The following is a 25,274-nucleotide window of genomic DNA, read 5'->3' on the forward strand; positions in this document are numbered from 1 at the left end:
TCTGGGCCACACTTTCAGAATATAAATTTGCTCACACCACGCCAATTTTTCAATTGCTAAGAAATACATTGGAAAACAAAGAGAAAGAACTCCTGGCAGTGTTTGATTTACTACACAGAACACAACTACTTTAGCCTATGATCACGGGACATCCAGAAAGTATTAAAAAATGCAGCTATGAAAGAGTATGAATCATTCCCAAAATATAATTACAAACGAGTCTCTTACATATGTATCTTAAGCATGTACACAAACTCAATGAGAGGTCTGAGCTTGCTTTTGCCGGGTAATCTCATTTATATTTGAGACAAGCAAACTCTAATCTCCTCATCAACATAAAGAAGCCTTTCTCTTTTCTGACCTTTTATATTTGTCAGAGTTGAAAACCCCTCTTCACAACAATATGTGAAGAACTGTAAAATCTCCCCACCACACTTGGCATCCTCTCTCCTGTCATACCAGTGTGACAGTCGACACCCTTTCAGAACCAATGGAGCAAACCCTACACAAATCCAGAGCAGAGTCCTGATGGCGGGTGGAGTCTTGTACGCACCCTTCTGGCAGCTCCTGCAGCCAAGCTGGTGCCAAATATATTGCTTTCCTTTCCTTTGGACCACATCAGCAAGGCTGAGAGGGGAGCTGTTTCGTCTGGGCAGCTCAGGATCTCCACACGCACTGCCCTGGCTTGTGCCCCGGAGAGTTCACTTTGGTGCTGTTAACACAGCAAAAACAACACGGGAGGCAGCAGTTATGATTTAAAAGCTCAGCCTGATTGTTGTAAGATAGAAGTGCTATGGGTTCCCTTAATCGGTAGGAGTAATCATCATGTCTCACTAGTCAGCTAACACCCGCCTTAAGCTGGGCAGCTCCCGGTCCATAAAGTACTGACCCAGCACTGTCAGCCTGCTTCAATGGGAGCTTTGAGGTTAGAGTATCATTCAACAAGCCAACCAGGCGCTCTCCTGCATCGATATGTACAGCCACAGCAGGCGTTGTAACTCTCCAATGGTTTTATTTCACCCCCGAAGGTACACTTTCCCATTGTCTTCTAAGACAAACAGATGCCAATGAATAGCTATATAGGGCCAAACCAACAGCAAACTTTGTTTCAGTGGTCATATCTGGCAGCTCCTGGCATCAGTTGCAGGTGGGTGCAGTCAGTGGGGTAAAGATGTTGACAACAGTCCTGTTTAAAGGGCCCTGGACCCCGGACCCAACCAATGGAACACAAATGTTACAAAGAGAGGAAAATCACCAGGGGCTAGAGGATGAAGCAGGCAAGGTGGCAATGACAAGGAGGTGGAGCTGTGAAAGTGGCACAGAAACCTTCCCACACACTGTGTATTGAGAACTTGGGAAGAATGACTTAACACCTCTGCCTAGACCGAATTCAGGATAAGAGGCATGGGGCAATCTTAAAGTGCCTGGGGAGAGGGCAGACCTATGCCATACACCAACCCTGCTTTAGACACTCCAATAATAAACACCTGACTTGCTTTTCACTCTTTAGATTTTTGCATGTGGTCTTCTCATTTACTTAACTTTATTCAAGCTCCATCTTCGCAATTTTGGCCTTGTACAAATGTCAAGACATTTTACCACTTAAACAGAAAGCAACATAGACTTGGTTTAAAATGAAGGTATTGTGAATATCTTTCTTCTAAAACCAAAACAAAAAACCAGATCTTATAATAATTTCAATGTGACACTCCAGTTATGAAATAATAATTGTACAGAATGGATCATACTGCTATTCAAAGTTGCTGGTTCCTGCCCCACACCCCAAACAGCACAATTATTGCTGAGCAGAAGCTGGCTGCAGTAGAATCTTTGGCACCGGCAGAGACTGCCTGTGATGTCAGTGGGATCTCCCAACTTTACTTTGAAACCAGCCCTAGCGTGCTCTGATTTTTATTAGATCATCAACACTGGCCAAAATGGGAGAGTTAACCCTTTCCCCTGTGCCATTTCCCTGATCTGTTATTATCTAAGATACTATTAGCCCAGATTTCACCCCGGTGGGACTAATAACTCCACAACAACAATTTATATCACAAAAAACTCTCATCCTCAGTGCCACTGCCCTGATCGCATCTGAGCAGGTCCTGGCAGCTTTAAGCTGTGCACACATTACCATTTACTCTGGCTCCTGTGCGCTCCCACCACTGGTGTTTGAAGCTGCGCACACATGACATTAGCTATAATCCCTATCTAGAGTTCCTTGAGAAATACTGCTATTTGATGTTTCCCCCACCCAACCGCTTAAACCAGCTTCCATTCAGTTTGAAAGCATAAGCCACATTCACTCTGCAGTTATACGGAGGTGTGTAAATTTGAGGCAGCCATTGCACATGCGCAGACGACAGCATATGCACAGATGACAGCCCCATGAATGGGTTGCTGGGTGGGTTGCAGGAGTGAGAAAACAAAAAAGGTAATGTGCATCAGGTGAAGACATTCCAGCCCCCTCCCTCTCTGGTGTGTACAGAACCATGGAAATGCAACAGGCAAACACCGCAACCTCAATGCATTTTAAACCACTACTGTGTACCTAGCCATAAGGTCAAAAGAGTGAATTTTGAGTGCTCAGAACCACAGGCCCAAAGGAGGGCCTAGGTGAGTAGTTTGATGCAGGGATACAAAAAAAGGCTGCAAAAGTGCCAGAATGGCCAACTCTAGTGCTTTATTAGTTAAGAGTGCAAACTTTACAACACAGCATGCAGAACATCGCTCCCTTTACACACATGGGACAGACACTGCAACAATGAGAGGTTGTCATGACTTGTCTGCACTCAAGCAAATGTTTACATCCTTTATGCAAAAAGCAGCATATGTCAGTTTGCCCAGAATCTCCCATCACACCTGGGATAGGTGACAGCTGTCCAAAGCTTCTCCCCTCTCTGGGCCTAAAGCCCATCATCCCAAGGTCCACAGATAAGCATAGCATCAAAGGAAGACAATTAGCATATATCAAAGCAAGTGAATACTGTATAAACATATGTATAAGCTCATTCTTGCCACAACTACCAATTAGTTTGGGGGTTATCCTGTCTACGAAGATGGGATTTGTAGGCCTTCCAGAACATTTCATATTTGGTTCAGCATATCAAGCTCCTGGTTCCTGACTGTTCTGACTGCCCTGAGTTCCAAGGGCACTGCCCACCTGTTTCAACACAGCAAACAGCCACATACTGTCTGAGTTCAGGGTGCCAAACACTTGGTTTCAAACGTCTGCTAGCCTACATTCAAATAGTTAGGGAGTGGTTAATCCTAGCTTGTAATAATCAGAGCGTCTTTGCCTGTGCAAAATGCCTACACTGGCATGAAATGTCTTCAGAGAAAGGGGGAAAGCCCTTCAGAGACTCTCGTCCTATTAATTTTTAGCAGCTCTCCCAACCCAGGCGCCCACAATGTCCCAAGTCCGGATAACTGTTACTAAACAACAGAGGCGCAAATGCAAGCGGGGGCCGGATGCCCAGTCACCAGCGACTGCTCCTCTGGGCAGCAAGGCAAGTTGAAACCTGACATTTGACACATCGCAAAGGCACGCTGCTGAACTGGAGCCTGCTTTGGGGACATGACACCTGTCTCCGACAACACCCAGAGGCGACGAAAGGCGCGTCCCCAGAGGGAAACCTGGAGCGAGCTTAAGCCCTGAACCATCCCAAAGACTGCAGGGGCGACAGGGACGCCGGCGGATATCCTGAATCAAACTAAACAGCAACGAGGTTTTGCAGCGCTGGCTCAGTTCGAGCAAGTGCCGATGAGAAAAGCAACGCCGGGCGACGGAGCCCTGCAGTAGAAGGGAATCGAGGGGGCAGAAAGATTACCCGGGTCTTGAAGCGCCGGTGCCTCTCCGGGTCCGAGTAGGTCCTGTCCACCGCCAGGGCGGTGTCGCTGCCAGGCATGGTGGCCACGTTCTTCCCTTCGACACCCAGCCAGAGTCCCAAACCTCCGTGGGCGAGCAGCGAGATTGCCGGAGTCCCTCTGCCTGGCCAGGCACAGCACTAGGCTGCCTGGCTTTCGCCGCCTCCTGGGCGTGTGTGCGAGAGGGGGCGGGCGGCTGAAGCGGTGCGCTTGGACAAGGCACGCCCACCAGAGGCTCCCCGAGCTCGACTGACGCCCTCCAGCCTTCCGCCGTCTCGCGGCGCGCCTTCCTGAAAAGCGCTCAGGAGGAAACGAGCGGCGTCTACGCCAAAGAAACATCGCCGGAGACAGACGCGCCCTCCCTCGGAAGGCGAAAGGCAGGGGGCCGCTTGGGCGCTGTGGGCTAAACCGAAACCCCCACTCCCAACCGCGCCGCCACCCTGGGCTCGAAGCACAGGTTGCTGCTCCACTCCCACCCGCACATCCCAAGAGACCGCCAGTAAAATAATTTTTTTAAAAGAGAGTCGCTGGGGCTGGGGGCGCTTGGAAATGCGTGGAACCTCTCAGTTTGGCAATTAAGCCAAAGGAAACGTGCGCGCGCGCACACACACACGCGCGCGCACACACACACACACACACACACACAAACAACAGGAAATCTAACGCTTTGATAGCGAAAGTTATCAGTAAGGCAAAGTGCTGTAATGAAAACGCGGGACTCTTCAGGATCCAGATGGGAAAACTCCTTTCCTTGATTTACGAATATGAATCGGTAATCAAATGTGATTTGAGCAGGGCTGCTTGAAAAGTGTGAGTGGAAACTGTCCAGTTAATTCATTGGGGGGGGGGCGCACAGGTCCAGCTGCCCTGTTGTTGTTTTTTTGTTTTTTAAAAAAAGGATAGTTGGAGAAATGACAGAAAAAAGCAGGCCAAACTGATTAGTGGGACTGGAACACCTCTTCTTTATAAAGAGAGGCAAAATGTTTGGGACTTTCTAAATTGGGATGGGGAGGTAACTAGGATGAGGGGGCCTGATATTTATGAAATCACAACTAAGATATTGTAGTGTGGAGTGCTCGTTTTTTAAGCTTTCCTGCCACCCCATTTCTGCTCCATCTGTCAGCCAGCATCCCATGATCATGGAGCATGCACAGAACACATAAGGAACATAGACGGCTGCCATACTGAGTAAGGCCCTTTGATTCATCTAAATCAAGACTGTCTACACGGGCAGCAGCCTGGGTTCATTTAGAGGGTTTTTTTTTCCTTTAAAAAAATACTACAAATCTTTGGGTTCCTCCCCCCACCTGCTCTTCTTTAACGATCACTCGTAGCCGAGTAAGATTGTCTTCCATGAATATGGACTTAACAGTGTGTCCATAAGTGACTGTGGAGTCCAATTCCAGCTAATACTTTATCGACTTAAGGACTGACACCTGAGCTATATTAATATTTAGGTTGAAGCATGGTGGGGAGAAAGTGAATATATTTACACCACCAACTCCCTCCTAACATTAGGACTCAAAGCAACCCAGAAGAACAACAGACAAAAGAGAGTAATTATTCATCAAAAAACACAATTAATGTATGGAACCCCTTACCATAAGACCTGGTAATGGCCACTAGCTATCACAGCAGAGAGCTACGGATACAGTAGTTGTAGTCATTCCTGGGAATCTGTCCAATCCTTTATAAAAGTTAATAGTACTGAATTCCCTAAGCTAATTACATATATGCTACAAAGTAACTGAGACTCAATTTTTTATGTAAGCTAAACAAAAAGCAGATGTTTTAAGGATTTATCCTACAATATTCTCTCTGGTGCAGTGAATATTTCATAAATCATGAGCAACGGCTGTCTAAGTTGATTGATGAGCAGAAGAAAACCACTCAGGAGGTCAAGCTGAGCAATCTAAGTTTGTGCTTTTATTTTATTCTCTCCCTGCTCCCCATTTCTTCCATCTAGTACAAAAGTCTAATACAAGACAGCTTTCCTGTTTTTCTCAAAAACTGCCAGACCATGTGGCTCAATTAGCATTCTTGAAATGGAAAGGCACTGGGCTGGGCAGCAATTCCCTCCTATCGTCACTTTTTCATCTCCTTCTCTTCAAAATCTATCTGTGCTCCCCAGATGTTATTTCAGTCATTATGCATTTTGAAAAGAGAACCATGCAGTGATTTTCTGATGCCGTTGTGGTAGTATAAGATAACATGAAAGGAAAAGCAATTTTCAAGAAACCCTACTACTTATAGCTTTGCTTCACTGTCTGAGATTCTACGAAAATGTATAAAAATAGGATGCAATTTCTAATGGTTCAAAAGATGGGTCGCACCTTACTCTCTAAACTACCTGCTCTAAAAATGTTTATTGGGACTATTACACAGAGGCTGACGTGCAGAGAAGCCCACTAATCTCCCTTTCCTTTCCTCTTATCATGCAGCCGCCTTACCCAAGGAGTATGAATGGGACTGAGAAGAATGCTTTCTTTGGTTCCTAAGAAAACTTCCTTGCCAGGGATGGAGATGATTCCAGAGGGGCAGTCTATTCAGCTTGAAACAACAACAGGTAGACTATGAAATTGGGATAGCTCAGTTGGTTGAGCATGAGACTCTTAATCTCAGGGTTGTGGGTTCAAGCCTAGGTAAAGGTAAAGGTACCCCTGCCCGTACGGACCAGTCTTGACAGACTCTGGGGTTGTGCGCCCATCTCACTCAAGAGGCCGGGGGCCAGCGCTGTCCGGAGACACTTCCGGGTCACGTGGCCAGCGTGACAAAGCTGCATCTGGCGAGCCAGCGCAGCACATGGAAACGCCGTTTACCTTCCCGCCAGTAAGCGGTCCCTATTTATCTACTTGCACCCAGGGGTGCTTTCGAACTGCTAGGTTGGTAGGCGCTGGGACCGAGCAGCGGGAGCGCACCCCGCCGCGGGGATTCGAACCGCCGACCTTTCGATCGGCAAGCCCTAGGCGCTGAGGCTTTTACCCACAGCGCCACCCGCGCTAACCCTAACCCGAATGTTAGGGTTCAAGCCTAACATTGGGTAAAAAATCCCTGCATTGCAGGGCTTGGTTTGGATGACATTCATGGTCCCTTCAAACTCTATGATAGGGCAAGAAGCTGACTGCAACATATAACTTATACTCTGTTTATCACAGGAACTGGTCTCTATACAGTGGTACCTCGGGTTAAGAACTTAATTCGTTCTGCAGGTCCGTTCTTAACCTGAAACTGTTCTTAACCTGAAGCACCACTTTAGCTAATGGGGGCCTCCCGCTGCCACCGTGCCGCCGGAGCACGATTTCTATTCTCATCCTGAAGCAAAGTTCTTAACCCGAAGTAATATTTCTGTGTTAGTGGAGTCTGTAACCTGAAGCGTTTGTAACCTGAAGCGTATGTAAGGTACCACTGTACCTTAAACAGGATACTGTACAACTGGAACAGGGTGACTTGAATAAGTGCTTCTCAAGCTATCTGAGATGGTGGACTAGCAAACCCCCATACAATAAGCCAAACACTGGTATCATGTTTGGTCCCTGAAGTGCAGCATCCAACCTGGGTTGTGATGGTGTTGCCTTTGAGTAGCACTGACCTAAATGGGGTCAGTTGCTTGATGAGGACATTTTTGCAACATTTGGGACTTTTTCATTTATAAAAGACTTAAGTAAGGAGTACTAGTGAGACTAGCGAAAAGAAATTAGAGCTTTCCTCCCTTTCTCATAATAGCAGAACCAGGCTCATCCAGTTAAGCTGACTATTGGAAGATTCAGAACAAACAAAACAAAGTACGTCTTCACATTGCACTGAGTTTAACCATGGAAGTCACCACCCACAAGATGTAGTAGTAATGGATGCCAACTTGAGTAGCTGTAAGTGGTGCAGCAGTAAAACTGCTAGCACATGTGCAAAGCTAAGCAGGGTCTGGTATGGTTTCAAATTGGATGGGGGACCGCGTGTTGAGATTCCTGCATTGCAGGGAGTTGGAATAGATGACCCTCAGGGTACCTTCCAACTCTATGATTCTATGAATAGGGGATTAGACGGATCAATGTCTATGTAGTCATGATGCCAAGATACTACGTCTAGTATCAGAGGTGGTACAGTGCTGAAATCTGAATGCCAGTTGCTGGGCAACAGGAGCAGGAGAGCCCTGTTGCGCTCATGTCCTGCTTGCAGGCCTCCCACAGGTATCTGGCTGGCTACTCTGAGAAATAGATGGGCATTTGTTCTGATCTTGTAAAGCTCTTCTTATGTTTGTAGGATGACCAGAAATGTGGGGATCAGGAGTTCAAATTCACAAACACAATCTGAATTCTATCTACTCATAACAGTTATTGTGATGCATGCATGCTGGACACCTGCACAGAATTGTCTAATAATAATCTGAAGGACATTTGGTTCAACCCTTCTGTAAATGCAACAGTGTTATCCACATTAAGTACCCTTTACAAACTAGCTGGTATGATCAAGGCTGCAGCGTGTTCAAATTGTAAGCAGAAGCAAACATGGTGCACTATACAACTTTGTTTTCAAGCTTCAAGTAACAGCACCCATGAGACATGCATATATATATTGCACCTGCAGATGCTCAAGAGGTTTAATGCAGATTTTGAAATATTCCCATAATTGCTAGCATGGTTTACTAACCATTCTGTGCGTAGGAAATACCACACTCAGCAGTTAATTGTGCAGAATCAAAATATCAAGTAAGCTGTGTGGAAACATTGATAGCATAAAGAAGAAAGATAGCTCACAGGGCAGTTTTCCATCTGTATGTATAACTACATATATAATATCAATTGTCTTCTCCTTTCAGAAAATTATTACCATTTCAGTGCATATGCTTGTGGATAGATAGCAGAATTACCCTCTGTAATGAGTGCAACCTGGTTCATAGAAACTTTAGACCTAGTTCCACAAACAGCTGTTGAGGCAGTAAACCTAGGTCCAGACTGCAGGCATGAACTCACATGACTGAATTCTCCTTCCCCAATTTACATTAAATCCACAGGGAATTTTTTGTATGAAGGATCATTTAATCATGTACTCCCATCTGCAGTTTGAGGTAGTACAGTTCAGACAGAGGTTCACTACCTTATCTGTTGTTATTTTTTGGAAGAAGCAAGCCTTAGTGTGCTACCAGTGAAGGATGGCATATGAATTTGATCAGAAGCTGCCAAATGTATGCACTTTGCACAAAACTAGCTGTCTAGTCCTGTTATGTTGGGTGAGTTTCAGTTAGTAAGGCTTGAGGATGTAGACAATGTGCTTGAATTGGTGAGGGCAGCCACTTGCCCCCTTGGTTGATAAAAACTAGCAGGAAGGGGGCAGCTGGCTGGGCCAGGGAGGTGATTAATGCCTCCTTGTGAGAGAGTGTGGTCCCTGCCTGCTTCAAGCAGGCAATGGTAAAACCCCTCCTCAACAACCCCTCCCCGGATTAAGAAAATCTAAGTAATTATACCAGCCAGTTACCAATATCCCTTTCTTGGGCAAGGTTCTTGAGCGGGTGGCTGCAGACTAGACCCAGGTGCTCTTGGAGAAAAACGGTTTTCTAGATTCATTTCAATCAGGGTTTAAGCTGGGTTTTAGCACAGAAACTGCTTTGGTCACCCTGTATGATGACTTATGTGGGGGGACGGGGGGGACGTGTTCTTGTTCATTCTCCTTGACCTCTCAGTGGCTTTTCATACCATCAACCATGGTATCCTCTGGACCATCTCTTTGCTTTAGGGGTGGGTGACACTGCTTTGAGGTAGTTCCAGTCCTACTTGGTTGGTTGTTTCCAGAGAGTGATGCTTGGAGTGTGCTCTTCAGTTCCATAGAAGCTTTAATGTGGGGTTCCTCAGGGTTCTATTTTATCCCCCGCTGTTTAACATCTACATGAAACCACTGAGTGGGGTCACTGGGAGTTTCGGAGAAGGTTAGCAGCAGTATGCTGGTAACACGCAGCTCTACTTTTCCTTTACATCTGCAAGTGTGGCAGTGGATGTACTGGACCGTTGTCTTGCCTTGGCAATAGACTGGATGAGAGCCAATAAACCGAAGTTCAATCCAGATAAGACTGAGGCACTGTTAGTGGGTGGTTCCTTAGACCAGATGGGTGGGACTTGATGGAGTTACAAATCCCTCTGAAGAAGCGAGTATGCAGCTAGAAGGTACTTCTAGATCCACTGCTGTCACTTGAGGCTCAGGTGGCCTTGGTGGCATGGAGTGTCTTCCATCAGCTTCAGCTGGTGGACCAGCGCCCTGTCTGGTGTCATGGACTGGCTGGATGCAGAGGAGTGGTGCGAGGCACAAGCTGGGGAACCCCCAGGGGAAGAAGGCTCGGAGCCAGGGGATTGGTGGTGGGACAACAATGAGTGGTCAGAGGGAGAAGAGGGAGCAGATTGGGGGAGGTGGTGTTGGACGCTGACGAGGTAACAGGGTTTAGTGAGCAGGAACAGCTCTGGCTATGAACCACTGCATCACAACTAAGGGTTCTTATTATTGTATGAGCTCTCTGTTGTTGACAGAAAAAGCATTTCAGACCTTATCTGTTTGACCTTGTATGACAGATAATAGCCACTATGCAGGAAATCACAAAGGTTTGACTGTCCACGCTTTTCTCATTTTCCAGTACGCTATGATCACAAGGAAAGTAACTTTCAACCAAATGCTATTTGGCCTGCCATGTAAATAGCAATAAGCTGCAGCAACTATCAGTGCCAGTTCTGTATCAGCCAAGGAATGAGCGGCATGGCTGTGTGACACAGGACATGCTGTATTTCACAAGAACACTATCAATGAACACTCCAAGTAACTGTCATCCTTTCACAATCTCATTAAATGAGGTATTCCAACTGCTAAGGCAAATGCATCTCTCAGTCTAATACAACGGTCACAAAACCACACCAACTGTTGTGGTACACTACATAAACTTACTCAGGTACTTGAAACCATTTGCCATTTGCCCTAATAACCGAAAGTAATCATAAGCTGAAAGCAACTGGCTTGCATTATATTTATGCATCAGGATTTACCGTATTTTTCGCACGATTGGACGCACCGGACCATAGGACGCACCTAGTTTTTTGGGGGGGAAATAAAGGAAAAATTTTTTCCCTTTATTTCCCCCCCAAAAGCAGGTCAGGGAAACCGAACCAGGTCGAGGAACAGCGGGATAGTGGCGCTGCGCCTTCCTGCTGTCCCCCGAGCTTGTGGGGCTGGCTGATGTCTGCCTAGCGCGCGGGGCGCTCTGCTTCAGGGCGTCCCACCCGCCGGGCGGCAGGCTGCTATCCGCAGCTTGGGGAGCCTTGCGGGGAACTGCTGCAGGGCTCCCCACGCTGCGGATGTATGCCTGGCGTGAGAGGCGCTCTGCTTCAGGGCGCCCCTCGCGCCGGGCGGCAGGCTGCTATCCGCAGCGTGGGGAGCCTTGCGGGGAACTGCTGCAGGGCTCCCCAAGCTGCGAGTGTATGCCTGGCGTGAGAGGCGCTTTGCTTCAGGGCGCCCCACCCGCCGGGCGGCAGGCTGCTATCCGCAGCTTGGGGAGCCTTGCGGGGAACTGCTGCAGGGCTCCCCACGCTGCGGATGTATGCCTGGCGTGAGAGGCGCTTTGCTTCAGGGCGCCCCACCCGCCGGGCGGCAGGCTGCTATCCGCAGCGTGGGGAGCCTTGCGGGGAACTCCTGCAAGGCTCTCCACGCAGCGGATGTGTTCCCGAAGCACCGGGCGCTCTGCTTTCAGGGCGCCTGACGCTCCGGGAAGCAGGCTGCTATCCGCAGCTTGGGGAGCCTTGCGGGGAACTGCTGCAGGGCTCCCCAAGCTGCGGGTGTATGCCTGGCGCGAGGGGCGCTCTGCTTCAGGGCGCCCCACCCGCCGGGCGGCAGGCTGCTATCCGCAGCTTGGGGAGCCTTGCGGGGAACTGCTGCAGGGCTCCCCACGCTGCGGATGTATGCCTGGCGTGAGAGGCGCTCTGCTTCAGGGCGCCCCTCGCGCCGGGCGGCAGGCTGCTATCCGCAGCGTGGGGAGCCTTGCGGGGAACTGCTGCAGGGCTCCCCAAGCTGCGGGTGTATGCCTGGCGCGAGGGGCGCTCTGCTTCAGGGCGCCCCACCCGCCGGGCGGCAGGCTGCTATCCGCAGCGTGGGGAGCCTTGCGGGGAACTCCTGCAAGGGTCCCCACGCTGTGGATGTGTTCCCGAAGCGCTGGGAGCTCTGCTTTCAGGGCGCCCGACGCTCCGGGAAGCAGGCTGCTATCCGCAGCCTAGACACGGCTAGCGGAGCGCTAATCCCGAAGCTTGGGGCGTGCGGAGCTCAGTGCGCCCCAAGCTTCTGGGTGCCGGCAAGGTCTCCGCTAGACGGCTAGCGGAGACCTTGCCGGCGCCCAGAAGCTTGGGGCGCGCTGAGCTCCGCACGCCCCAAGCTTCGGGATTAGCGCAGTGGTCCGCTAGCCCTGGGAGAGCCGCGCGACGTCGCGGGGCTCTCCCAGGGCTAGCGGAGACCTTGCCGGCACCCAGAAGCTTGGGGCGCGCTGAACTCCGCACGCCCCAAGCTGCTGGATTAGCGCAGTGGTCCGCTAGCCCTGGGAGAGCTGCGCGACGTCGCGGGGCTCTCCCAGGGCTAGCGGAGACATTGCCGGCACCCAGAAGCTTGGGGCGCGCTGAGCTCCGCACGCCCCAAGCTTCGGGATTAATGCAGCGCTCCGCTAGCGGTGGGAGAGCTGGGTCTCCCACTGCTAGCGGATAGCTTCCTGAAGCCTGGAGAGCGAGAGGGGTCGGTGCGCACTGACCCCTCTCACTCTCCAGGCTTCAGCGAAAGCCTGCATTCGCTCCATAGGACGCACACACATTTTCCCTTGCTTTTTAGGAGGGAAAAAGTGCGTCCTATGGTGCGAAAAATACGGTACTTTTCTCACCTATGTATAGAAAGTAAAAGCTAAGCAGAGAATAAAAGAAGTTCTTCAAGTTTGGGTTCATACGTTTGTTGTTGTTGTTTAGATTTGTATACCGCCCTATACATATTAGATCTGAGGGTGTTTCACAACATTAAAATACACAAAATACATAATTTATTTTATTTATTGTGTGCACATAGTGAGGACGTGTCTCTGCCTAGAAGAGATTGCAATTTAAAACTTGCCCATGGCAGGAAAGTAAAGACTGGGGTAAACAGGGCAGCAGTATATGATTCTTTCTGTTGCATGTGCTTTGACTTAGGCCGCATTCACATCATACATTTAAAAGCTCAATGATACAGTGGTACCTCGGGTTACAGGTGCTTCAGGTTACAGACTCCGCTAACCCAGAAATAGTACCTCGGGTTAAGAACTTTGCTTCAGGATGAGAACAGAAATTGCGCTGTGGTGGCACAGCAGCAGCAGGAGGCCCCATTAGCTAAAGTGGTACCTCAGGTTAAGAACAGTTTCAGGTTAAGAACGGACCTCCAGAACAAATTAAGTTCTTAACCCAAGGTACAACTGTACTACTATAAACAGTTGTGGCTTCCCCCACTGTAGCTGTAGTTTGCTAAGGGTGATGAGAGTTGTTAGGAGACTCCTACACTTCTCACAGAGCTACCATTCCCTATGAAGAGGGATTGACCGTTCAACCACTCTGCGAATTGTAGCTCTGCGAAGGGAATTGGTGTCTCCTATGAACTACTACACATTTATTTTACCTAATTTGCAACCTTGGGATCAGTCCTAAAACCAGCCGTTTAGCATGTTAAAACCATTAGTCAAAAACTGGATAAAATCATGGCCTTTAGATAATGTGTGCATAGCCCATTTTTCTGCAAGTGATTTTCCCTGGCTTGCTCCACATTATGCAAATCCTCCTTTGAAATTAGAAAATCACAGTTCTGTAGCTATGTAACCTATATAACAGGGTAATAGAATGGGTAATGATGCATTAAGTAGTCTTGTGTAATAGCCCATTTAAAAAAGGAATAGTCATAGAGGAAATATCTGCATGCTGTACATTACTTAAAGCGCTTAAACTGCTAAAGCCCAAAGGTGTATTGGAGGTGTCTCTCTAAATCTCCTAACACAGAAATGATGAATGTGTGTTCATTGCATTTAATAAGGGTTTAAGGGTTTTAGTTTCCAATCGCAGTTTATTTTGTGGCCCAAACATTCAATGAACACTTAAATGGAAAACAGCAGATAATCTATTTCATGCTACATACATTTGGAGTTTAAATGAACTGAGGCCATCATCAGCTACTGATTCTCATAAATGCAAAGTCCATGTCCCATTTTACAATTACTGCCGAGGGAGCTCTCGACTTTGCCTGCATAGGTCTAAATGAGCTTTTCAAGTCAGATGAAACTGCTGCAATTCTACATTTCTGTAACCAAGATCATATGCTTTTAAAAAAAAAATCCACTTGTGTCTATTGGATTTCTATAGAAGCCTTGTTCATATTGCACTGATGAATTGCTGAATTATAGAGAGAGACAGCATTAGCAATTTACTGTTACACTGTAATAATTCAGGAACAACTTACCAAAAGCATCAAGTTCAAAACATATTTAAAAGGCTATTAACGAATGAATTACATATCTTTAGTGTCTACAATACCCAACACTGCTGCATTTATGTCAATGCCCTTTTAAAATGCTCCAGCATCAACTGAAATTGGCAATAGAAGTATTCAGGACTTCTTCCATTTTCTAAAAATGTTTGCTGTTTTATCACTGGGATCAACTGAATGGAATAACCAACAGATTAATTAATTAACAGGCCAGTTACGTTTTTACTCTTTTATGCAAGGACATTTCTTTCTCAGTCTTTCACAGTACCTAAGCAGACATCTCAATAGTCTAGAAACAGGAACATCTGCCCAGCCCTTGAAAGGAATCGCAAGATTCCTGCTAATTTAATGTTATTGACCTCATAGCTACTTTAAAGAAGAGTTTGGATTTGATATCCCGCCTTTCACTCCCTTTCAGGAGTCTCAAAGCGGCTAACATTCTCCTTTCCCTTCCTCCCCCACAACAAACACTCTGTGAGGTGAGTGGGGCTGAGAGACTTCAGAGAAGTGAGACTGGCCCAAGGTCACCCAGCAGCTGCATGTGGAGGAGCGGAGACGCGAACCCGGTTCCCCAGATTACAAGACTACCGCTCTTAACCACTACACCACACTGGCTCCTACTTCCCCTCAAGCAATCTTGACTCTTTGAGAAATGCATTGTTTTGACAAAAAACAGAGTTTGCATCATTAACATAATATTTTAGGTTTAAAAATGTCTTAAAACTGACTATACACTACTAGAATGTCAATGAAATTTACGTTTCTTGCTCTCTGCCACCTGTTTAGACTTGATTCTTGTAAACTGTGTTGGGAATAATTTTATCATATCCATACTTCCCATAAATATAGCATCTATGACTTAGCTGGACCATAAAGAAGGCTGATCGCCGAAGAATTGATGCTTTTGAATTATGGTGCTGGAGGAGACTCTTGAGAGCCCCATGGACTGCAAGAAGATCAAACCAATCCATTCTTAAGGAAATCAGCCCTGAGTGCTCACTGGAAGGACAGATCCTGAAGCTGAGGCTCCAATACTTTGGCCACCTCATGAGAAGAGAAGACTCCCTGGAAAAGACCCTGATGCTGGGAAAGATGGAGGGCACAAGGAGAAGGGGACGACAGAGGACGAGATGGTTGGACAGTGTTCTCGAAGCTACAAACATGAGTCTGACCAAACTGCGGGAGGCAGTGGAAGACAGGAGTGCCTGGCGTGCTCTGGTCCATGGGGTCATGAAGAGTCGGACACGACTAAACAACAACAACAATGACTTAGCTGGATTTAGAAACTTTGCCTCCCCCAGCTTTTATAACTTAAATACAATAAATTCATTTTTCCTGTCTGAGGGTATGTATTTGTTGCATGGAACCAATATTTAGGGGAGGGGGGAGCCAATATGTTGTTTCAGCATGCAGAAGGCAACAGTTTTTCTGTCACTCATTGCTACATGAAAAACTGAATCATAGTTACAATTCTGATAATAATTCCTGAAAAGAAGTATTGCAGTGATTAAATACTGAAAATCCCAGATATTCAATCAGTAATATTTTACTTACAAAGATTTTCTGAGCGATGAAGTCATCTGTAGATGATTTGTAGAGGAACAAAGATGCACATCCATTGATAAATTTGAGAATGTGTCAACATACAGACACTTTGCAACACACCTCGTGTTGGAATCCTGCACTCAGTTATGCAATTTTCTGACTGTAGATGTTAGTATTTTGCAGAGTACAAAAGACTGACAGCAATAATTGCTGCTCCCATTATTTTCCTTTCAATAATAGAAATCTGTGTAAGCCAAATGTTTTTAGTATATGAAGAACAGGACTTGACATAGATAGTGTAGTTTCAAATCCTAACCAATGAGCTCATCAACATTTCTCTCTCTCTCTTTCACACATACACACAGAGATATCTCTTTGAAATGAGAATGATGATAGTTATGTCATGCATTGGAGACCAAGCGCTATACATGTGATAAATAATAGCAAAATTCAGTCAAGCAAGAAAATCAGAATGACACAAGACATAAAGCCTAGTTTTCTTACAAGACAGACCACTTACAGATTTTCTCTTGTAAATCTTAACCATCCAAAGAATTGTGTTCCCTCTCTCAGATATTAAACTACATTTGTTCTTCTACAGTTATGATAGAAAAATGACACAAGTCAGCTATCAACAGTGGTCAGATTACGACATCTTGGGGACATGCATATGAAATGCAAAACAATATTAGATTACATATTCTGCAGCAGCAGAGATAAAACCATTGTCGAGGAAACTGTCATGAATTGCTGTTGGTTAAAGTTTCTTGCTAGTTCTTACCCTATGTAACATCACATGTCTGATTCAACAGATGATTTCAGAAACATACTCATTATATTTCTGCCTGAAACACATTTACACTGAAATGTAATCAACCCCATTTGATTCAGACAAGAATTTTCTTCCGAGCTTTGAAATGTCACTTTTCTGTTTTGAACTTCAGAAAAGTCCCAAATTAGTTTAAATCAGGCCACCATAGTATATCTACTATAGATAAAGCAGTACTAAAAACCTAAATACATTCAACTAAAAATCATCTGCAGTATTTTAATGTCCCCTGCCCAACCAGAGTTGGGAAGTGGAGTCTCAGAGCTCCCCCTTGTGAGCTTTAAGTGTTCACAACATGGAACCAGACAAGAGACAGCCTTGAGTCGCATGACCTATCTTCTGAGCTATAGTCTACCTGTGGGCACCTGTACATATGGGCTGGGGTGTGCTGCTATATTTGGAAGGGGCATTACACCATATTGTCTCTTATGTCATGGTGACAGGAAAGGACCATAGCTCAGTTGTAGAGCATCTGCTTTGCATGCAAAAGTTCCCAGGTTCAACTTGGGCATTTCCAGATAGATGTGGAAATGCCCCTTACCTGAAACCCTGGGAAGTTGCTGCCGGCCATTGTTGACAATACTAAGCTAGATGAATCATTGATCTGACCCAATATAAGGCAGCTTTCTATGTTCCTATGACATGGCTGGTGCAGGTGTTGCTCCTAATTGTATATAAGTAGGGAGAGATTGAATAAATAGGCCATTGGTGTGTATTTGAAATTGCTAGCCCAATTCAAATTCCTTGAAGTACCACCTGTCTCCATATGAGACGGCTGCCATACGTCCGGATTTTCCTGGACACTACCGGGATTTCAAAGGCGGAATTGACGTCCAGGGGGAATTTCCAAAAGGTGGTGCTTTGTCCTGGATCTTAGGCAAGTCAATCAAAAAATCACGGGGTTATTATTTTGGCATTTTTGTAAAAAAAAAAAAGCTCAACAACTTCATATATTAAGATACTGTATTCAGTACAGCACCACCTGCAGGTGCCCCATGGCCTTTCCAGGTTCCAGCCTCAATTTATTGGGCCAAATCCAGCGCCTCACTGCCTCTAGCACTTCAAATGCCTCTCCAGATTCACATGGAACAGAGAGACAGAGCTGGGAGCCATCTACATATTGAAGACACTTCACTCCAAATTTTAATTTTAGATTTATATTTTAACAGTTTTATACTGTTTTATACAGTTTTATACTATTCAAGTGCCCTGGGAATATAAAACTGATAGGCAATATAAATAGATTCAAAAGAAGTAAATATTGATTGAGGCCAAACTATACATCAAATACAGTTTTATGTAACTATTCCCAATCTTTTTTGTTTTTAAATAGAAAGCGGCATGTTTGGAGCATGGGGGAGTGGCTGCTTGACGCTTTGCCTTCAGGCTTAGTTAAGGAGTCCCTCCTAATTTCTTTTGGGTGATGGGAAGATTAAGTGGAGAAATTGCCATCCATGCTACATTTTTCTGGGGGGATACAGGGGTACGCATACCCCTAAACATTTTGTGAATCTTTGTACTTTTGTCCATGTACTGTATTTATTTTTCCCAGTTTGAACTATGAAATGAGATTTTCTTGAGTCAAAATGAGAGTACCCCTAAAATTTTTTATAGAAAAAAAGCATGTGTGTGTGTACAGTGGTACATCAGGTTAAGTACTTAATTCGTTCCAGAGGCCCGTACTTAACCTGAAACTGTTCTTAACCTGAAGCATCACTTTAGCTAATGGGGCCTCCTGCTGCTGCTGCCGCGCCGCCGGAGCCCGATTTCTGTTCTCATCCTGAAGCAAAGTTCTTAACCTGAAGCACTATTTCTGGGTTAGTGGAGTCTGTAACCTGAAGCGTATGTAACCTGAAGCATATATAACCTGAAGCGTATGTAACCTGAGGTACCACTGTATATATAAAACAGAAGGGAAAGTTTTATGGGACAGCTTGCAATGAGCCCACTAGGCAGGCAGAATCAGCCAGAAGCAGATTGTTATTAAATACTCTGGGCCCAAGCTCTATAGGACTTTTTAGAGGTTATAAGCTTGAAAATATACCAAAGACCAATACAGACCTAATAGTAATGGCAAAATATGCTCCAAATAACAAAGCCCTGATAACTTCCTGGCTACAGCATTATGCACAACTGTAGTGTACTGTAGTTTCCAAACATTCCTGAAAGGCAGCCCCTTGCATGTGCATAACCAAATCTAACTAAAGCATATGTGGCAGTGGCCAGAGCTGTTTTCTCCATGAAAAGTAGCATCTGGTATACCACCTGGAGCTATAAAAAGGTGTATTAAGAGTGACATCCAATGGTGGCATCCCACTTGTGGCAATGGACTTCCACCTACACAAATGGTACTTCCCCTTCCTGTCCTCCCTCCCCTTACCTGCTTCCCTCCTCGGCTGAGCCCTCTCCCCTGCAAGAACTGCTGCAGAGAGAATTTCAGCAAGAATTCTCTCTGCTACACAATGATTACTAAAGGTGCAGGAGTCCTGTCCTTTCTCGCATTTGGCAACCCTATCTCCAATCAACAGAAAGGGAAGCAGACAGAAGAGAAAGGTGGGTTTTAAAAAGGCATATTGATACTGAGGAAACTCTGTCACTTAGAAAGGAGTTTAGTCATCCATGGAGAGGCTTGGGACAGGACAAAAGTCATGCACCACACCCTCCCTCACTCCTTTAGCACAGCTTGCACGGTTACACGTCTTATATTGACAAAGTCACTATGCAGATCCAAGTGCTAGGTAACAGCTTTCAGTGGAAGGGCTGCTTTGTTTCTCCATGAAGACTACACATAAATGTTCACTTTCTTGAACATTTCCAAGTGCGCCACAGGTTGTTTGGAAGTCATCAGTGTGGAAGAAAAATGCAAACAAAATGAACTGGCAGCAGTCAAAACATTTTAACTCATTCAAATTTATCAAGGCAGCACAGAATAGGAAAGCACCTGAAGATTATTATCTACTTCTTTGTACTAAGGTAAAAAAAAAGTCCACACTTAAAACAAACCTGACAGAAACCACCAACATACAGCATGTTAAAGACATAAAGCAAGAAGGATCAAAGTACATGATACCTGAAAAGTTTGTGTTCTTTAACCATTCTGCTTCTCTTATAGGTTTAAATATCTATTTTTAAATGGCTCAATTTATGTATCCTTATTCTTTTATTTGTTGAGTTTGGATTAAGTATCCTCCTGTTCTTAACAAGTTTTAAGAGTCTTTTCAGTGAAGTGCACATAGTTAAAGTGTCTTAAATGAACAGATCTAGTATGAATATCTAAGTACGTTACCTGGCCTTATACATCTGTGGTTACTCATAATCAGTCTTTAAACATTAATACCAAATTACTGGGTTCAGTGCAAATGCCACATTAAGCACTTACCAAGACCACAGAGACTTGGTTTCACCTACCAAAAACATTCTTTGAAAGTGTTATCTTATTACCCCACCAACTAAACCATAGCTTTCCAAACTTTTCATGCTGCTGACTCACTTTTTATACATGCATCATTTCACAACACAGTAATTCAGTTTTACTAGCAAACTTGAGGTTAAACTAACCCCTTTCCAGGTGTGTTTGTGCGACACACCTACACACTGGAGTTAACACACTAACATGAGTTTGGAAAGCTCTGAACTAAACACACTCAGTTGGATCCAGTTATTCATGCTTTAGTCTCAATGATTTTGATGGGACTAAACCCTGACTAATTTAGTCTGGCTTTAAGCCATTAGTTGGATCCCACGGCAGCTAGACAAAGTGATTCATGAGCTCTGTGAAATGTAAGTCCTAACAGAAGTCACTCTTTAAAATGAGCTTATGTTGCTTTGGTTGAAATTCTCTGAAAATGAAACTCCTTCTGAACTCCGGACACAAACTTGCAGCTCATTTATCATGACATCGGTAAATTTAGAGTCGAGTATTTGGACTTGGACTTAGTTTTGCCTAGATAACACATTCTCTGATGTCATAAGGCAATTAGAGCACCTGGGAATTTCACTGGCAGTAAAGTGAGTGCACTGCTAAGGCACCTTCCTTTCATCACTGTGAAATGCACTACACTATGAGAGCCTTGCAAAGCACTTTTGAGAGCAAAATCATTCAGATCCATGCTGAACTTGTTGCCATAATTGGTTCATGTTCATTGGAGGTCTCTAGAGCATCAGGGAATTACACCTAGTGGGATCAGTTTCAGCTGTTGCAACCTGAGGGTGTGGATATGATGCTTGTAGCAATGAGGCCTACAATGTGCCCTCTTGGTCCATTATGGCTCATAAAATCTAGCAGGAGGAGGTTGACCGGATGGCGCAAGAGAGTGGTCAGTGCCTCATTGCAGGAGAGAGTTATACCCACAACCTTGAAAGAAAGAGTGTTGAGGTCTTCCCTGGATCCAAGTTTTAGAAAACTACCACCCAGTCTCTAATATTCCTTTCCTGGGCCTTTAAAGTGGTGGTTCCCCGTTTGAGGGTTGCCCTCCCCAGTGAAGTGTTCCGGTGCCCGTAATTATTAATTTTCAGGAGGAATTTGAAAACCTCCCCATATACCCAGGCATCCGGTGGCCAATGAATACTGTCCCTGTCAACCAGGGATCACTAGATGGAAGAATGTTTAACTGGAACTGATGTGAATGTTTTTAACGTTTATGCTTATTGTTATAATATATGCACTGTTGTACATTTAAAGTCATGAAAAGTTCACAGGTGTCCTGGGTAGGTATACATTAACCATCCAATAGAACTCTCCCAACACCCCCTGGAGATTTATATTGCTTGGCTCACTGTGTGTTTTTGCAATGGGAATTAAAACTGCCCTCAGATATTTTGGCTGCTGTGAGTTTTGTTACTGTTTGTTCATATTGCTTTACTGGTTTTAACATATACAACTCTGACCAACACTGTTCCAAGCTAGTGCTTAATAGAACATTGTTTTTCCTCAGTGTATAGCAGAGATTGGGAACCTGTGGCCCTCCAGATGTTGGAACGACAACTCCCATCATCACAGATTATTGACCATGCTCACTGGGGCTGATGGGAGTGGGGAGTCCAATAACATATGGAAGGCCATAGGCTCTGCACCATTTATGTATAGGAAGCAGTTTGCAATGAAGGATTTCCTCTTTTTGTATACACATTCATTTATGGTCAACTTCCCCCTCCAGTCTCCCATTTATGATCTTCACTATTGTACTTTCTGACCTTTCATAGAATCTCAGTTTGTTGGTGTGTGCTCAGTGCAAAGAGTTCATGACTCAAGGGAGTAAGTGCATCACTTACTCCCACCAGTTCTACATGGGTAACCTACAGAAGTTGAGAAAATCTCCAGGGTACCTAAGCATCACATCAGTTACGTTCTATTGAGTTCCCATTTCCAAGGCAACAGATGTGTTTCTTCTGAGGAGAATAAAGATCTTAGAGTGGGTAACATAATACCAGGGAAGTGGAGGGGGCAAACCCTTAGAAGAGATCTTAATCTCAGATGGATCAGCTGATCTACAACTGTCTCATACATGACTGGATAAGTATTAGTTTTTAATTTGTTTTTAATTTCTTCTCCTTTGGGAGAAGAAACTCCAGTTGGAAATAATTTATATAAACAAACATGGAAAAAGCGAGGGCATGGGGGTTGTTTTTTTTTTTATGTATGAGCTGGTAGAGTTTATACAGGGGAGGACAAGCAAATGCTGTGTTTGCTTGTAGAAAGTTGCGCCATGCAAGTGCTGCATCTCATCATATACCTCTTTCAAGGTAGTGCCAGGATATGGTGACGGTTGCCATACTTCTGGAATTTCCCGGACATATCTGGAATACTGCTGTCTCTTGCAGTGTCTAGGCGGACAACCAAAAAACAACTTTTCTGTCCGGATTTTCACTGTTTGAAATATGGCAACCCTACCCTATGTGCCGACCAGGTTTAAACAAACCTACTTCTGTGATGGAGCACAATAGAAGATTCCCATCAGAATCATTCCTATGTTCAGAACTGATTGCCATATTTATGGTTTTATAAATATAATAAGTAGAAGAAGAAGAAGAAGAAGAGTTTGGATTTGATATCCCGCCTTTCACTCCCTTTAAGGAGTCTCAAAGCGGCTCACATTCTCCTTTCCCTTCCTCCCCCACACTCTGTGAGGTGAGTGGGGCTGAGAGACTTCAAAGAAGTGTGACTAGCCCAAGGTCACCCAGCAGCTGCATGTGGAGGAGCGGAGACTCGAACCCGGTTCCCCAGATTACAAGACTACCGCTCTTAACCACTACACCAAACTGGCTATGTGTAAATGTGTAAAGAAGTAAATGTGAATGTATCTCTCTAGTACATAAAGCTGTGGCAAAGTTTGAGCTGGAAAGCAGGAAGTTCTGAAACAAAAACAGCTAGATAACATCAGCCATCTCATACTGAAGACACATTCACCTGGCTGCTAATTTCACTACAGCAAGCCTGGTCTGGTTTCACTGAGTCACACACAAATACAGAGTTCCTATCCCAGCTAAATGTGCCAAACTGAGCCAATCTAAGCCAATCACCGTAGCTTGGTGTTACTTCCCTTACAATCATCACCCAATCCACTGGAAACAAAGGAGTGTTGATTTTTACTCAATGAGTTGACAAATGCAATGTACTGAAATGGGAAAAGTAGGCCACAGAATTGACACACCTTCTAGGCAGTCAGTTTGACATATCTCTGATTCATGCATCACACATTTATTCAGTTGCCACAGCCAACTATTTCTAGGGGCATTTTGCACTCATTTACACATAACACAGTTTTGTCCTTTAACCAAGTCAATGCAGACAGCACACATTAAGTGGGTGATCAGGGACCACAGGCAGGTAATAAATCTTATTAATAATAATAAATAATAATAACAGTAGTACTAATAATGCTTCAGTGAAGGTCCATTCTAAGGGATTTTGTATTACCATTTAGGTAGAACACATCATCTTTCCTTTCTATGATGTGGCAAAACGCATAAACCAGTCCAAAACTCTGTCTTACCTACTGGCTGCAGATTGTTAAGTGACTCCATTGTCATTTGCAGATTTTCCCAGCCACCTACCTGGGAGAAAGTTTAAATGGCCCAACCGCATGACTGGGGGCTGCATGCACATGCCTTTCCCAAAGAATTGTCATTGTGCCTGAACAGGATTCAATGGGAAAGCCCCACCTATGTAGGTGGGTTGTTTAAAAATATTGTCCCAGTCAGGGTAAGCGATGTGGTTCCCATATGGCTGTGAAAACATCTAAAGAACATTTGACTTCTGGAACAAAGACTTGATCATTTAATATAGGGTAGACATGACTTCGTTGCCAGGCTGCTCAGTTTACAGTGACGGTTCCATTCATACGATAGCTGCTCCTAATTTAGAGCAAAATCAGATCAAAAGCTCATTAATTGGAAGACAAAGGAAATTTTGCTTAGCAGGGAAACAAATCAGATTTATTTTCTTTTGTATAGTTGATGGACTGTTTGCCTTACAGGAAGAGTAGGTGGTTGACTATGACATCAACCTAATGTCTGTTTCTAATTTAAAAACATGCCATGATTTGAGGGGGCCATCTCTTTGCATATTTGCATAAAGCAGCATAATTGCAGAACAGGTGTTGACTGATCACCAATGCAGTCTACAGCTTAGTAATCTTAGCATAATCACCCTATAACTGGAAAAGAATGATCATAAAGAGCACATAATTGCTGCCTGGACACTATACTTTAAAAGCCCCTCTGTTCCCATTTGCAAGTTACTACCTATGCGATCCTTATGTCGTACAGTACAAGGGGGCAGATGGCAAGATTCAAATATGAAGTGCCTTATGCTGAATCAAACCATTGGTCCATCAAGCTTGGCAACTGTCTACTCTACACCAACTGGTAGCCAGCCTCCAAAGTTTCAGACGGAAATCGTTCCCAGCCCTATCTGTAGACGCAAGGGATTGAACTCACAATCTTTGGCATGCAGACTACATGCTCTACCACTGAGCTACGTGCTAGGGTAATTTTCTTCCATTCCTCTGGTGGGGTTCAAATGCCTGAAACCATGGTATGAAGTGAGTTTCTGATTCCAAAGGACAAACTTTATCAGAATCTTTTCAACTTCCACATAGGGAGGATTTTTAGCATACATATTGACATGTGAAATGCCCACTTTTCCTACAATACCAGGACTATGAAGACACCATGTGTACACAACCCACACCCACACTCATTTCACCTAAGTGTGTGAACGAATGCAAAACATCTTTTAGAAAACAACTATTCTGAATCCTGACATTTTATGCCTTCAAATAGCACGTTCTTATTAATCCTACACACGTCAATGGGACAAGGCACTTACTCCAATGTGTTTTCTTATCATAGCTGTAATGCAGTATGTCGGCTTTTTGAGGCTCTTTCAACTTGTGCAGATAAAAGTGAACTGGTCCTTTCTAAAGTGGGTCAGACCTGAACAAGCAGTAAGCAAGGCAAGGCATAATCTCAGTTGGAAAGAATTATTTTCTTTGTGTTCATTAGGATGAAAGCAGCTTCTGTCCCATTT

General features: G+C 44.9%; 1 protein-coding gene and 1 long non-coding RNA gene across 6 annotated transcripts in view; one reads left to right on the forward strand and one right to left on the reverse strand.

Moving 5' to 3' along the window:
- Window positions 1–25,274, reverse strand: part of TMCC3 (transmembrane and coiled-coil domain family 3) — a 106,425-nt gene that overhangs the window by 41,190 nt on the left and 39,961 nt on the right. The window contains exon 1 of one of the 4 annotated variants that reach the window (XM_028747694.2): window positions 3,831–4,030. The exons of the other annotated variants lie outside the window; for them this stretch is intronic. Within the exon in view, the coding sequence (XP_028603527.2) occupies window positions 3,831–3,908 (78 nt within the window). The 5' untranslated portion in view covers window positions 3,909–4,030. Of the gene's footprint in view, window positions 1–3,830; window positions 4,031–25,274 lie in introns of those variants that run through there. 4 annotated transcript variants of the gene reach the window in all.
- Window positions 4,022–15,710, forward strand: LOC114605967 (uncharacterized). Of its 2 annotated transcripts, none has more exons than XR_003708713.2 (3): window positions 4,022–4,677; window positions 6,309–6,433; window positions 15,220–15,710. It is a non-coding gene; the product is annotated as an uncharacterized LOC114605967 (long non-coding RNA). The 2 variants fall into 2 exon arrangements; XR_003708712.2 differs by having other exon boundaries at window positions 4,022–4,639.

Source organism: Podarcis muralis, chromosome 10, assembly GCF_964188315.1.
Source record: "Podarcis muralis chromosome 10, rPodMur119.hap1.1, whole genome shotgun sequence".
NCBI classification, from domain to species: Eukaryota; Metazoa; Chordata; class Lepidosauria; order Squamata; family Lacertidae; genus Podarcis; species Podarcis muralis.